Here is a 15,697-nt window from a genome sequence, read left to right as displayed (position 1 = left end):
AGTTAGTGCGTGCCAAAAAGATGAAATGGCACACCGTTAGTGCATGCCAAAAAGATGAAATGGCACACTGTTAGTGCGTGCCAAAAAGATGAAATGGCACACAGTGCGTGACAAAAAGATGAAATGGCACACAGTGCGTGACAAAAAGGTGAAATGGTTCAGGTTTAACGGCCCTATCAACACTGTTAGGTTACTTAAGAGGCGGGACCTCCGAGTCAAACGTCCATCTCTGAAAGGACCGAGCCTAGTGGGTAATTTGTGTAAAGTGTCTTTCCCGAGGACACAACGCCGGAGCAAGCTGAGGCTCGAACCTCCAAACCTGCAGTCTCACGCACGATCATGAGTCTAGTTGCCTAACCACTTGGCCGCCGAGGCCACCCAGTCTGTGCATGTTGTTATCAGATATATTTATGATTTCTCGAAGAAGCCCACTTGGGCCGCTGGCTGTTGAAAGTAAGTAAGTTTATTCAGTGTTTAAGGCCATTGGCCCACATCACACTATATAAAACACTCATTTGTTAGATTTCTAAATAAATTTTCTGTAATGAAAAAGTACAGGTTGTGCACATATCTCTTTTCATGGGTCAGATATTGCATATTTCTGTCACTGGGCCCAGTCAGGCTGGGAGGAATTAGCAATTTCCTTTGATGGACAAATTATGGATAATAGAAAATAAAGTGAAATTCATCTTCAATTTCAGGGGATTTACACCTTTCACATAAGGGTGAATTTATTAATTTATGGAGATTGTTATTGAATGGAAGGCTATGAGTTTTTCTCAAGGCTATGACTCTTCTGTTGCAATACCCTGGGAGTTCTTCCAACACTTTGAGAAAATCAGGTGTATCCAATACCCAGGGAAAATAATAGGTTTTTAACTTCTGCAGCCCTGTTGCCTCTGCCTGCTGGCTGTTATAAAAGACCTCAGTCAAACAGTGTGTCTCCCATTTCTTAGTGTTATTATAACTGAAATTATAAAGCACAAATTAATGCCCAAACTCTCCCATGCGTACAAATCCAACCAGTAACATCAGATTGAGTAACATCTCGCTCTCATCCTGTCTCACTGGGCGTATTGATTGTCAACAGAAAATAGGATTATCAAGTTGCAACATGGAAAAGTGGTACTGATTAATACACTTCCTGTGTGTTAATCCACGAGAAAATATAGTTCCGTGGGTGGTTGGTGGGTAGTGGGTGCTCTGGTGTGGTTTGCTTCTTTCCTATCAAACATCTATCGTCCTTATCTCCCGTCCTTCTTTTTTATGTTTGTTACTCTCTTTCAACACCTCTAATCTTCTGGCGCTCATATGACCTTATGCAGTTGCGAGCGCCGTAAAACCTCTACTAAAACAAAACTATATAGTTCCAGACACACTGTTTGACCCCAGTTGTAAACTATTAGGATGTGACAAATTGGCTACCCCACGGGGCAGTGCCACTGACTGAAGTCTTTAGGCCATTCCCAAAGGGGGGACATTTCTCGTTCTTATGCACAGTTGAATTGTAAATGGGCTGATTCATCAATGCCACGCTCATAACTGTGCCTGATCTACAACAGGGAACTGCTGCTTTTTCTTTCCTGATCCTTACCTATCGTCATTTACCTCTACTTCTTTTGTATGTTTGTCACACTCTTGTGACCTGCTATTTCCGGGGTGCCTTGATAGTCGAAGCAGACTTTGTGCTGTTGAAGCTAGAGAGGTGAGCAGAGTAAGCCTGATTCCCTGTTTGGACTTCTCTGCTGACATCCACCCCTCGGCGCTCATATGACCTTATGCAGTTGCGAACGTTGTAAAAAGCTTACTAAAACAAACCGACAATTTCAACTGTATTTTTATTTTCTTTTGGTCCAGGTCCCCTGAAGAATGTGACCAACATTACCACGGTAATGGATACGGTCAGCAGTACGTTGACCGTCTCGTGGAAGCCCGGGGAAACTTATCTCAAGGACAGCGAGGTTAAGACGCTGGTGGACTGGAGCCCCCAAGCAAAACCTGACTCGAGGTGACTGCGCAACGGATGTTAAGAAAAAATGTGTCTCGTGGTGGTGGAATCAGGCGCTTGTCAGTTTTTGGGGGCATATGGAGTTCTTGGTATCGTCTTAAAGCTTGTTCATTTGTTTTTCTTACGATGAAACAAACACCTATTTATCTTGAATATAGTGTGACGGCTGCATATGGCCTCACATAAAAAAAAATTAATACTTGAAAGAAAGACAAAACACAGCCGCTCTCTCGCCTACCTGCCGGTGAACTGATTTTATTAGTGTTTAGTTTACACTGAAGTCTCGTGGGAATCCCAAAACGAGACGAAATGTGACGTATCAAGAAGAGGATATAATTGTGATATTAAAGAATCATTATTTCAACATTCGAAAAATAGTCCCTTCCCATTTTTACATACATCAGACATACATTACAAATAGAAGTCGAAATATTTGGTACTGAAGCTGGCGGGGGGTCGCCTGATTTCAGAGGTGAAAGTAACGAGGAAATGGCCGCCAAAGTTTGGTGACTTGCATAGTTTGAGAGTGCTTGGAAACTGTAAATCTACATTTTTTTGTCTTTTTAAGTCAATGTTTTTCTGTAAAATCCCCTCCAAAATGTGTAAATGGACACAAAGGGTGTTTAGTCAAAGGACAAAAATTTGATGCAAAATGTCAAAGCAGGGGAAAAATGCAGGTTTCTCCGATTTCACTTTTGAAAAGATATTTTTTTGGGTGGTTAGTGTTTTACGGCGCTCACAACTGCATAAAGTCCCTGCTCTCTAGCAATATTCTGTTGTCTGCTTTCGCCTCTACTTTCTGGCCCCACCCCCTCACCTCCTTTACCCCCTCCTCTGGGCTCCTTACTCTTTCTGCAGCCTTTCAACTGCTACTCCCTGAGGCTTCCTACAGCTGTCTTTCAGCCTCACTCCTGATCTTATGGTAGGAAAGATCTACACTTAACCTTCTCGGACAAGGGCGAAAAATCTCGGCGATCCTGTGTGCAAGTTGCGCACGTTAAAGATCCCTTGGTGGTCCGAAATCGCTAAGAGTAGGGTTGTGCCTCCACCCGGGGAAAAATTCAAAATTTTCTACCAACTGAAAATGTTTAATGTGTCCCGCGCGCTCATATGACCTTACGCTGTTGCGAGCGCCGCTAAACACGCGCCAACACAAAACAGCATTTACCATGACAGTTCTGTTTGTTTTTTGGTTTTTTTCCAGCCCTGGGAATGAGTGCACCCCTCAGAGCAGCACCTCCTGTAACGTCACGTTGAACGGCCAAAGCATTCTCTACCTGCGGTTCAACGTAACGCTGGACAAACTGAACAAACGGCCACATGCCCGAGATCTCAATTCTTCGCTTGACCCTTGGGCAGTGAGTGAGATCAGGCTGAAGCCCTACGATCATAGTAAGTCTTAGTTTAGTTTTAGTAAGAGTTTTATGGTGCTAGTAACACAAATAGGTCACATAAGTGCACAAGGGTTAGAGGTGTTTTTACAGAGTATTGTACATTGTGCAAGTAAGAGAAGGAGGAGAGATAAGGAGGATAGATGTTTGATAGGAAAAGAGGAGGCGAGATAAGGAGGATAGATGTTTGATAGGAAAAGAGGAGGCGAGATAAGGATGATAGATATTTGGAAAGAAGGAGGAGAGATAAGGAGCATAGATGTTTGGAAAGAAGGAGGAGAGATAAGGAGGATTGATGTTTGATAGGAAAAGAGGAGGCGAGATAAGGATGATAGATATTTGGAAAGAAGAAGGAGAGATAAGGAGCATAGATGTTTGGAAAGAAGGAGGAGAGATAAGGAGGATTGATGTTTGATAGGAAAAGAGGAGGAGAGATAAGGAAGATAGATGTTTGATGGGAAAAGAGGAGGAGAGATAAGGACGATAGATATTTGGAAAGAAGGAGGAGAGAAAAGGAGGATAGATGTTTGATAGGAAAGAAGGAGGAGTGATTTTTTTTATAGGAAAGGAGGATATATGTTTGATAAGAAAGAAAGAGCAAAGCACCCCAGAGCGCCTGCCAACCACCCACTTAAATTTTGAAGAGGAAAAGTTTGGTCACCTTTCATTTCACCTTTCACCTCTCATCTTCCACCTCATACCTCTCTCCTCGCGTCCTCCAAAGAAAAGGAGGAGAGATAAAGATGATGGATGTTTGATAGGAAAGAAGGAAAGATAAGGACAATAGATGTTTGATAGGAAAGAAGGAGAGATAAGGACAATAGATGTTTGATAGGAAAGAAGGAGAGATAAGGACGATGGATGTTTGATGGGAAAGAAGGAGAGATAAGGACAATAGATGTTTGATAGGAAAGAAGGAGAGATAAGGACGATGGATGTTTGATAGGAAAGAAGGAGAGATACGGATGATAGATGTTCGATAGGAAAGAAGGAGCAAACCATAACTGACCACCCGCCAACCACCCACAAGTCATTTCGGGACCTAGGTGTTTTCTAGTCCTGTCTATATTTTTTTTTAAAACATCGAAAATGTGACTTCTTCTTCTTGAGCTCACTCTTTGTTATGAACTGTGTTCACTGTTATGAAAAATGGAGATAGGACAAGAAAGCACTGAGGTCGCGATGTAATGAATTCTGTTCCTGCACTGAGGTTGCGATGTAATGAATTCTGTTCCTTTGGCTCATGACCGTAATGTATTATGTTGTCTCGCTGTTCAAATGTAAGTAGTCCAGAGAGCAAAATTTTCAGGAGACAGAAAAAGAAAATGATTGTTTCATTTAAAAAAAAAAAAAGAATTGTAGCAACATCATATATCTTTTTGAACATTTAGAATTTGAATTTCAACAAAATATTTTTTGAGTTTCTGCAACCGATATCACAGATTGAGAAACTGCAATAGGAAAAAAAACCTTAAAATTTGGGGGAACAAATTCAGAAACTACAATTAAAAAAAAAAAAAACTCAGTTAAAATTTGGGGGAACAAATTCAGAAACTACAAAAAAAAAAAAACTCAGTTAAAATTTGGGGGAACAAATTCAGAAACTGCAATTAAAAAAAAAAAACTCAGTTAAAATTTGTTGGAAAAAAATTACGAAACTGCAAATATAAGAATAAACTTTCGTTGAAATTTTTTTGTGGGGGGGGAGGGGGGGAAGCGGACCGGCTAGCTGATGATTTACTCTGTACCTGACGTGTAAGATAAGATAATTCTTTATTGTCCCAGAGGGAAATTTTTCTTGGCTGTACAGGACTGTAAAAACACATGCAGGTCATGGCGTACTGGCAGGGAAATTTTAGTTGTAGTGCGGGGGGGGGGGGGGTCCCTGCCCAGCTCCTTATCACGTCGGGGTCACGGGGGTCAGCTCCCTGTCTCCGCTCTGTCTGGGCTGACTTCATTTTTGGTACTTTTCAACGTACAGTTTTAGGTGCATCCTTGTATTTATGGTAATTATCACTTAATGCACTCAAAGCACGCATTTTTGCTCTTGTGACCCAAAAAACAACGGACATTGTATCTTGTCTGGTTATTTTGTTAGACGTGTTGAAGTTGGCAATGCTAAATTGTAAAAGTTTTTGGACAAGTGTGAATGAAAAAAAATCAATATAAAAAAAGGCATGACAAATACCGTCGCGCGTTTGGAACATGAACTACATAACATTGGTGCAGATACTCAGAAAAGATGGTATCTGCGCGTTTAATAGGAAGCTGTAATTTTGCAGCTTCATCCATCTGGCACACAATAGGCTATGAAGTAATTCTTCCAAATACAACTTTATGTGTCTAATATAATCGAGAATATTCGCTTATTTTCTCTATAGTTTATCAAAGTTACTCTGATGTCTCTCTATGAAAAAGTACAAACTGATTTTAGTGCCAGAATACATCTACAACAATGTACACGAACAGTAGGCTATCAGTTACACTCCATAAATTATTCCTTATTTTTCTTAAAACGCTAGATCTAGGTTTTGAAAGTTGACTGAATAATAGGGATGACTTCTCGATATTGTGTTATAAGAATCATTTCTAGCTTTCCAGTGACACTGAATCAGCACCAGGCTTTTCCAGCTTTTATTTTCGTTTCTATAACCATTTGCAATAACTGACAATGTTCTGATTTCTTTACATTCATAAGTGTCCGCGCATATCTCTGACACAAAAACTAAGAATGAATGTTAGCTGTCATTATTTTTATTCCATACAAGAAGTTCATATCTACCCATGTATTAACACAGTTTTGTGTTTTTAAAAAAATCTCATAATATATCTTTCTAAGTTGCATGCAGGCTGCCACAGGCACAGCATGATTCATGAACAGACACAGAGAAACTTTCTCTTGTTTCATGGTAAAACAAGACCTAACGCTGAGTGTCTTTAGCTAAAAAAATGCAGATGTGCATCTTTCTTCTGTTATAACTTGACTATTACTACTCGTGCAGATTTAATATTTCTCATAGTAAAAGACATGCTATTCCTAGTCAGTTTACACAGATTTTGGAGAGATCTGTCGTGCTGTTTTAAAATAAACGATCATCTATTCATAAGTATGTAACTAAAATAGGACATATTGGGTACTTTACAAACACTTATCTAGAACAAAAACTTAGGCACAGAAATTAACCATTCTAGCGCAGAATAAATCTAAAGACATTGAGCTTTTAGAACATGCGCATAATAGTTTGCTATGTGGAATGGGGAAGAAGTTATATCATTTCAAAAGTAGACAAAAGTGCAAATTTCTTAACCGACACCGGCAAAGTCGCTTCAGGGCTCATTGACCCCGCGCCCCCGAGCCGGGGAGCTCCAGCGGGCTGCTGAGTCACGCTGACTAAAGGTAACAGAATTGGGAAAAAAGTGACGCCGTGAGGTATACATAAAAATGTAAATTATGTGTTACTCTCATAAATATTCAATGTGAAAAGAGAAGTAAAGCTGACAAAATGTACATTCACTCACATCAGATGCACCATTCAATCACGTGGAGCAATTTAATTACAAGACCTATAGAGTTATATAGATGCACACTCGAAAGAACAATACACATTGATGCTAATTTTGACAATAGCCTCATGCTAGATGATAAAAAAAACTTTTATGTCTTTCTTTCTTTGCTATTAGAGGTACATATTTGCCGCTGCGTGATCTTACAATTTACATGGAAAGGGGGTGTGATGTGGTGTCAGTGGCTAGTGGTTAGGCTACCAGACTCGTCATCGTGAGGTTGTGTGTTCGGGGGTTCGAGCCGCGGGCCTGACGACGTTGTATTCTTGGGAAAGACACTTTTAACGAATTTTCCTACCAACATAGAGACTGTCTGAAAAGACTGAAGGAGAAAGAGCATGCGCCAAATGCAAGCATCTCTCTCTTTGAAGATGACTTCACACTCACTGAGCTCAACAGAGCAATGAAGAAACTGAAGCCCCGCAAATCCCCAGGACCAGATAAGATTCACAATGAAATGCTTGTCAACCTCAGTCCCATTGGTAAGGGTTATATTCTCCAGCTGATCAACAAGACGTGGAATGAAAACACCATCCCCAGAGCATGGAGAAACGCTATCATCACACCCATTCTCAAGAAAGGAAAACCTGCTGAAGAAATGAAAAGCTATCGACCCATTTCACTCACCTCATGCATCGGGAAACTAGCAGAGAGAATGGTCAACCACCGCCTATACTGGTGGTTGGAAACAACCGGTGCCCTGGACAGCAACCAAGCAGGATTTCGTGCAGGCCAACGAACAGATGACCAGCTCTTCAGGCTCAGTCAGAAAGTCCTTGATGGCTTCCAGGAAAAGAAGCACACAGTTGCAGTATTCGTCGATCTCCAGCAAGCCTACGACAGGGTTTGGAGAAAAGGCGTCCTGTGGAAGATGACACAGACAGGAATCCACGGGAAACTCTACAGATGGGTGAAGACCTTCCTTACAGACAGGACAATCCAGACCAGGATTAACAATGGGGTGTCATCCAAAGCTGTACTGGAGGAGGGCCTACCCCAGGGTTCCTCTTTGAGCTGCACACTTTTCCTTGTTTTCATCAATGACCTGCCTGAGACACTGAAATCAGAGAAGGCCCTATATGCCGACGACCTAGCCATCTGGCATACAAGTAAACAAGCTGGCATCAGTGCACGGCTTATAAATGAGAATCTAGATAGATTCAACAACTACTGCTGCAAGTGGAAACTAAAAGCAAATTGTACCAAGACAATCTACACCGTCTTTACAAAAAGCCACAAAGTTGTAAAGCAAAATCTCACCATCTTACTTGCAGGAAACAAACTAGAAAAATTTGAAAACCCGACCTACCTTGGGATCGAGCTGGACAGACAGTTCTCATGCAAAAACCATATCTGGAACCTGAAGACGAAGGCCAACAAGAGACTTAACCTTCTCAGACGACTGGCTAGCACTTCATGGGGAGCGGACAAGGATGCACTCAGACAGCTATATGTTGGCTATGTACGATCTGCCATGGAATATAACCTAACTTTACAGACAATCTGCAGCAAACCAACTCAGAGGTCTCTTGACAAAATTCAAAACCAAGCTGTACGATTTATCTCCGGAGCTTTGAGATCCACTCCAACTGCAGCTTGTGAAATCCACACGAACCTGGAACCCCTGGACTTGCGGAGAGAGGCAGCTGTAGTAGAGATGAGTGAGCGCTACAAAAGACTGGAGAAAAACCACCCAAACAGGAAAATAATTGAACAGAGACGACCAAAGAAACGGATTCATGGAAGATCAATACTTGACACAGCCACTGAACTAGCAGAAAAACACCATCTTCCATGTAACAGAGAAATGCTGAAACCTTTAAGACCAGAACTCCCCCCAAACACTAACATCAAGAACGCCAACATCAAAACCTCCCTCATAAAAGAGACAGTGAAAAAGGAATGTGACCCAGTAGAACTGAAGACAACAGCTCTGAAGACAATTGACTCCTACCCTAGTGATTCAATTCATATTTATACAGACGGGTCAGCCTTCAAGGGAACTATAAACGCAGGCTTTGGGGTAAGAATTGAACATCCTGACAAAACATGTGAAGAGCTATTTGACGCATGTGGTACTTCTTGTACAAATTACGAGGCTGAGGCCATCGCCATTGAAGCAGCAATCCTCCATCTGACCAACATTTTCATAACATATCCAAACAAAATCAAGAACACTATTATCTTCACAGACGGAAAGTCAGTACTCCAAGCTCTGGAAAACATGAATCTCGAAAGCCCAGCCTGCCTATCTGTGGCTCAAACAATCAACACCTTCCTACAGACCTATGCCGTCGACCTGACACTACAGTGGATACCTGGCCACAGCAACATCCCAGGAAACGACAGAGCAGACACCCTTGCCAAGAAGGGAGCATCACAAACACAACCACACAACCCAGTATCACAACAGACAGCCAAGAACATCATCAAATGCAACACCAGGGAACAGTGGCTGAATGGATGGGCAATGGGCAAAACTGGAAGAACTGTATATGCACACATGACAGCCCCCAACTCTAAAGATGCAATAAATTCCCTGAGTAGAAGAGAACAAGTCACAATATTTCGCCTGCGAACACAACACATACCACTAAACTCCTACCTTAATAGGATCCGCAAGGATACCCTACCCGACTGCCCGTTGTGCGACTGCCAGGATGAAACAGTACCCCACCACCTCTTTAACTGCCCTGCACTTTGTGACCTGCGTAGCACCTACCTACCTGCCTCCCCAGACATCGGAAACACTCTATACAGCGACAAAGCACAGCTGATTAAAACCTGTCAATTCTTTGCCACATCGACAGACCGAAGGGCGAGAACCAAAATGGCCGCTGGATCGGAAAAGTAAAGTAAAAGTAAGTAAAGAATTTTCCTGACTTCACCCGGGTGGGAATGGGTGCCCTCCCATAGACAGTGAAACATCAGTTTGTTAGTGTTTTAGCGCCTATAAATGGCTGCTTGCTCTGTATGCTTCCCAGGAAGTTGACTGAGTTTCAGAATGCTCTCAGGTCTGCTGGGGTAATAGTATAGATTGTGAAGCGCATAGACTTGCTGTTGAGCGAGGATTTGCGCTATACACATGCTATCTATTCTTGTTTTTATTATTATTATTATTGTTATTATTATTATGGGTCGTTAATAATGCTTTGTATCTTTTCTCAGTTCAACCTCAGCAGCCGTCACGTTTCCACAGCGCGTGGGAGAACAGCACGTGTGTGGGTCTGGCGTGGGTGGAGGACCCGTACTTCCTCAACAACAAGTCTGCATCACTCTACAGAGTGTCGGGGAAGAGGAAGGAGGACCAAGACATGCAGACGGTAAGTGTCGGACGGAAGTCGCTCTTCGAATCTGGGACGTCACTTATGAGGCGTTTTTTTGGTTTCGCATTTCACCGGTTTCGTCCTCCGCAAGACCTACACCTGCTGTTCCTGTGCTACATTTACCACCTCTATTTTCACCCATTTTGTGATTCTTTGTCCGGTCACGAATAGTATGAGTGCCCACACAAACACATCCTTCAATATTTGACTTAGATGATAACCGTTTTCAAGTAACACCCTTTGCCGCTGGGTGTGTCAAATTGTGGAGTCCCTTGCGTACTAAAAGAGTTAAAACAGTTTCTTTTACATTTATGTAAATGTATTTTTTACGCTCCCATCTACGTAATTTAGATGATTTTGTTTTGGTTTTGTTTTGGTTTTTTAAAGAACATGTTTGTTTTTTTACGCTCCCATCTACTCAAGTTAGATGCTTTTGTTTGGGTTTTTTTTCCAAAGACCATGTATTTTTTACCCTCCTATCTACACAATTCAGATAATTAAAAAAAAAAGTAATTGAGGTTTTTTTCCCCCTGTCAACTAGATTTAGATCATTTAGATGGCGCGATGGGCTTGCTCATGGTGACAGGTAGGGGCGAAAACACAGAGAATGCCAATTTCAGAGACTGACTCAGTAAGCGCCGATAGGTATAAAAATTCCCTTATGATTTCCAACTTGCCCCACATAGAGCTGGCAGACTGCAGGCAGCTTTTAGCACCGATCGGCGCTATCGGATTTATCGGAATCCAAACTACATTCTTATTACGCTGAAAAACTGGGAAGAGCGCCTGGCTGTCAACTCGTGACCTCAGAGCTTCCTTGTCGTATCTCCATTCTTTTAGGGGTGAACATGTGACTTCTTCTAAAGCTCATTATTTGTTATGAATTGTTTTCACTGTTAAAAATGGAGATACGACAAGAAAGCACTGAGGTCGTGAATTTTCAATGCCGTCTCGCCGTCGCAAACTCGGGTTTTTTACGGTTTGCGTGACGTCACCCGACTGGACTGGGGAAATATTAAATGGTCATTTCAGAGCTGGTGCTTCACTAATTACATTTTTGAAATTAGCATCGTCAAATTAGGGTGGCAACAGAGCAGAATTACATTTCAAGCAATATTTTAGGAAATTCGCTTCCCCTTCTGGGTTTCTTAATAAATGCTTCATCAATACCAGCTGTGTTGTGGTGGAATTTTTTTCTTAGATCTAGGTCTAGGCTTTAGGCGCCATCTATGTGGAGTCAAGCAGACACATACTGGCGCCTGTCAGCATCGATCTTCAGCTGATTAAGTTTCAGCGTTCTCTATGTTTTTGCCCTAGGGTCAGAAGTCCGCCTCCCTACTAAAAGACCTGACTTCCGTCAGTGGGGGCTTAAAAAACACCTAACCCCCGGGGCGGTGCTAGTGACTGAAGTGTCTTTAGGCCATTCCCAAAGGGGTGGGGGGGGGGGCCATTAACATTTCGAGTTCTTATGCACAGTAGAATTGTAATTGTAAATGGGCTGATTCATCAATGTCATACTCATAACTGTGCCTGATCTACAACAGGGAACTGCTGCTTTTTCTTTCCTTATCCTTACTATTGTCATTTTTTTCCTCTACTTCTTTTGTATGTTTGTCACACTCTTGTGACCCACGATTTCTAGGGTGGCTTGATAGTCGAAGCAGACTTTGTGCTGTTGAAGCTAGAGAGGTGAGCAGAGTAAGCCTGATTCCCTGTAAGGACTTTTCTGTTGACATCCTCCCTTTTGCGCTCGTATGACCTGCCTTATGCAATTGCGAGCGCCGTAAAACCTCTACTAAAACAAAAATCAAAACATAAAAAACACCTCCATTAAGATTTTTCTCTCTCCTGGTTGTGCCTCTAATTTTCAGCTCTTGTATTATGACCTAATTGTGCTGTTGCCTGGGCTGTAACACTCTTACTAAAGCTTTTTAAAAAGGAAGTGTCTACGCACTCTCCGATTGGGGTCTACGTAGTCATGGTGTCTAGGTGGACCCCAAAAATGTTGGATTGTGATTGGCTCGCTGAGCGAGCGGTAGTTTACATTGGTTACAATGCAAGGCTGCTGTTCATCTCGGGCGGTGTGTCGATCTAGTGTTACTATAATTTATTTATTTTAGCCCAGAGAGAGAGTATTTAATGAATAAACGTATCTAGATCTAGAATCTAAATCTAGACCGAATGCACACTCTTAGCTGGGTGCACAACAAAATCTAGATCTAGATACGTTTATTCATTAAATACTCTCTCTCTCTCTCTCTCTCTCTCTTTCTCTCTCTCTCTCTCTCCCCCTCTCTCTCTCTCTCTCTCTCTCCCCCCCCCTCTCTCTCTCTCTCTCTCTCTCTCTCTCTCTCTCTCTCTCTCTCTTTCTCTCTCTCTCTTTTTCTCTCTCTCTCTCTCTCTCTCTCTCTCTCTCTCTCTCTCTCTCTCTCTCCCCCCCCTCTCTCTCTCTCTGTCTCTCTCTCTCTCTCTCTCTCTCTCTCTCTCTCTAAAATAAATTAATTATAGTAAGACAAGATAAATCCAATCACTACCCGAGATGATCAGTAAGTAGGCCTAGCAGCCTTGCATTGTAACTAATGTAAACTACCGCTCGCTCAGCGAGCCAATCACAATCCAACATTTTTGGGGTCCACCTAGACACCATGACTACGTAGACCCCAATCGGGGAGTACGTAGACACGTCCTTTTAAAAAAGCAACAAAAAAAGACCCTTCCATCCAGCGCTCACAATTGTTTTTTTTGTTTTTGTTTTTTTCCTTTTTTTTTTCCTTGTGCAGCTGGTGCCGGAAATGGAGCGGGCGTACAGCGGCGATGTGGCGCGCGCGACTCTCTGCGGCCTCTTGCCCTACTCTGAGTACACCCTGAGGCTGAGCGTGAAGCCGATTGGTTCGGGCTACTGGAGCACCGAGGCGGAAGTGCGCACGCAGACGGAGGAAGACAGTAAGTCTGCCTATCTTTGAGCTGAGGGGGCATAAGAGAGGTGGTTGTTGTGATGTGGTTTGCTCCTTCCTTCCTGTCAAACACATATTATTGTCTTTATCTCTCCTTCTTTTCTTCTTCGTACGTTTCTCCTTTTTAATCCTTTAATGTTTAGCATTGTTTAACCTATTTGTGTTGCAAGTGCCGTAAAACTGTCACTGAAACTAAAACTCAGCCAGACCTCTGCTGTGAATGCTTTGTGTGTTGTTTGTTTTTACTGACATTAAAATTGAAAGGAATGTTGCCCCTTATGTCTCAGCTGAGTCGAGAAATGCTGTGTAGTTTTGTCTTATTGTAATTCAGCCTTATGACCTACACACTTTTCCTGGTTACTTATCAACATTCACAATATTTAAGCTGTCCACAACTACTGGAATCATGGCTCTGACATTCGAATGAAGTGTGATTTTTACGGATAATGGGTTTTCGTCTCATTTCTCTTCACCCGTCGTAAACGTCGAACATATTATTGTACAGTTTCTAAAATCATTGAGTTAATTACAGAAATATTTTGTACTGGGTTGTAACGAGACAGAGTGATGAGCGGAGTCGACAAGAGTTATGAAAAAACTTAACTTCAAAGAAGTAGTCGCTGCTGTTCAATATTCAGTGGTCACGTCATGACTAGCTTAAGGGGCCATTACTCTTGAAGCGCATCGGATGACTCTCCAAGAAATCAACAATTTGTAGGCTTTCACGATGAACCCCCCTTTCCTCTATTTGAAATTTGAAGGGTTGAGAATGATGCTGTGATGTCATAATATCGCACAGCATTCATGCCATCGCACGCTCTGTGAAAAGTGCTTTGAATATTGAATGAACGAATGTTGCTGATGGACTTTTTAATAAGCCAAAACATACGCATGAATACTGGCTTCACGCTTCGGAGCGTCAATGAAGTTTGTTTTGTCAAGATGGCACAGCGCTAACGACAGCTCATCAATGATGCTTGATGTTCTTGAGCCACCTTAATACTTTGCTTCTTTACATCCGGGCTATTCCAGGGTACCTGATGGGACAGAAAAAAACTGTGGGTCGCGCTGACAAAATGAGTTACTTCTCGCACTTCACAAATGGAGATATCGGCAGAAAATCAACAACGGAGTAAATTTGTAGACTCTCAGTTGATGTCATTTTCTTCAAGTTAAACATGTCTTTTATTATTTCCAGCTAATGAATTGTAAAAACTCAGCCTATCAACTCAACATATATCTATTTCTACAGGGCTACAATAGTAGAAGTCACTCATTTTTTTAGCACGTCTCACAAATGCCTCATCTGTCCAGTCAGTAACTGAAACTTAACACGTCACGGAATTTGCGTAAAGTATTTCTTTTTTCAAATGACTGCAGTTAATATGATTCTTAATGTCTCTTTCAAATGTTCTGTTAATTTAAAGTTGAAATAAATTAATTGATATTGAATGACAGTGTTATCATTGTAGGAAAGTATAGTCCAAATGTCCCGTCAGTTACTGTGGAATAGCGCATCCTTGAAACTGTTATGTCGGCTAGGGGGCGTACCGTCATCGGCAAGCTGTTCCAATGTGCGGAGCCCAGTGGACAAAATTTTACAGGAGAGAGAAAAACCTGTGTCCTTGTTTCAACAACTCGCTGCTCTAGAATTACAAAGTTCTATCTGCTCAGTACTTAGTTTGGAGAAATGTCACGTTGGAAATTTTGAGTTTTCACAACAAGACAAGCTTTTTACGAATGCGGTTGATTCTTTGAATATCTTGAAATAAACGACTCCGAATAGTCTTACAATTTTGATGGAGCAGATAGAACATTTGGTTTCTGACCACATGGTCTTAGTAACTCAAAACGGCCAAAAATGTCGGATAGAACTTCGTAATTCTAAAGTCGCGACTTGTACCGACACTATGTATTCTCTCTTGCTTCAATCCACATTTAGAATTTTGATTTTGAAAAAAATATTTCAAGAGCACCCTTGTAACTGATATCGCAGGTTAAGAATGTGAAGAAACAAAGTTTAGGTTAAGTACATTTGAACAGCTTGCCAGAGATAAGTTGTTTGTTTTTTTTTGGGGGGGAGGGGGGGGGGGGAGTTGCTCCTGATTCTCTTCTGTCCTTTTCCACAAAAACTCTTTCGACACTTAACTTTCTGTGGCACTGCATGATATTGATATCTATTGCTTGTGCTTTGACATTTCTTTTTTCCCTTTATAACATTTTTTCTTTTGGAGTTTTTGCTATGTTTTATGTTTTAATTTTGTAACAAAACATGCTGATGTGAGCGTATGGAGACTTTGTTGTGTTTATGAGCCGTGCTTTGTGGATGCTTTTGTCACTGCAGGAGAAATTGTCTTGGTGGATGATTGCTTTCTCTGCAGTGTTTTGTGGGTAAACTGTTTGTATTCCCCCCGGGGCGGTGCCACTGACTGTAGTGTCTTTAAGCCATTTCCG

The 15,697-nt window shown here is 41.8% G+C and overlaps 1 protein-coding gene across 1 annotated transcript in view; it reads left to right on the top strand.

Moving 5' to 3' along the window:
- LOC101857677 overlaps nt 1–15,697 on the top strand; it is a gene marked incomplete in the record, with an annotated part of 66,939 nt that overhangs the window by 17,197 nt on the left and 34,045 nt on the right. The window contains 4 exon segments of the mRNA XM_013088404.2: nt 1,858–2,008; nt 3,213–3,400; nt 10,132–10,286; nt 13,070–13,232. Of these exon segments, the coding sequence (XP_012943858.1) occupies nt 1,858–2,008; nt 3,213–3,400; nt 10,132–10,286; nt 13,070–13,232 (657 nt within the window).

The sequence above is a fragment of the Aplysia californica genome, unplaced genomic scaffold (genome assembly GCF_000002075.1).
Source record: "Aplysia californica isolate F4 #8 unplaced genomic scaffold, AplCal3.0 scaffold00736, whole genome shotgun sequence".
In the NCBI taxonomy this organism is placed as follows: domain Eukaryota; kingdom Metazoa; phylum Mollusca; class Gastropoda; order Aplysiida; family Aplysiidae; genus Aplysia; species Aplysia californica.
Note: the sequence above shows the minus strand (reverse complement) of the source record. Positions and strands in the feature narration are given on the sequence as shown.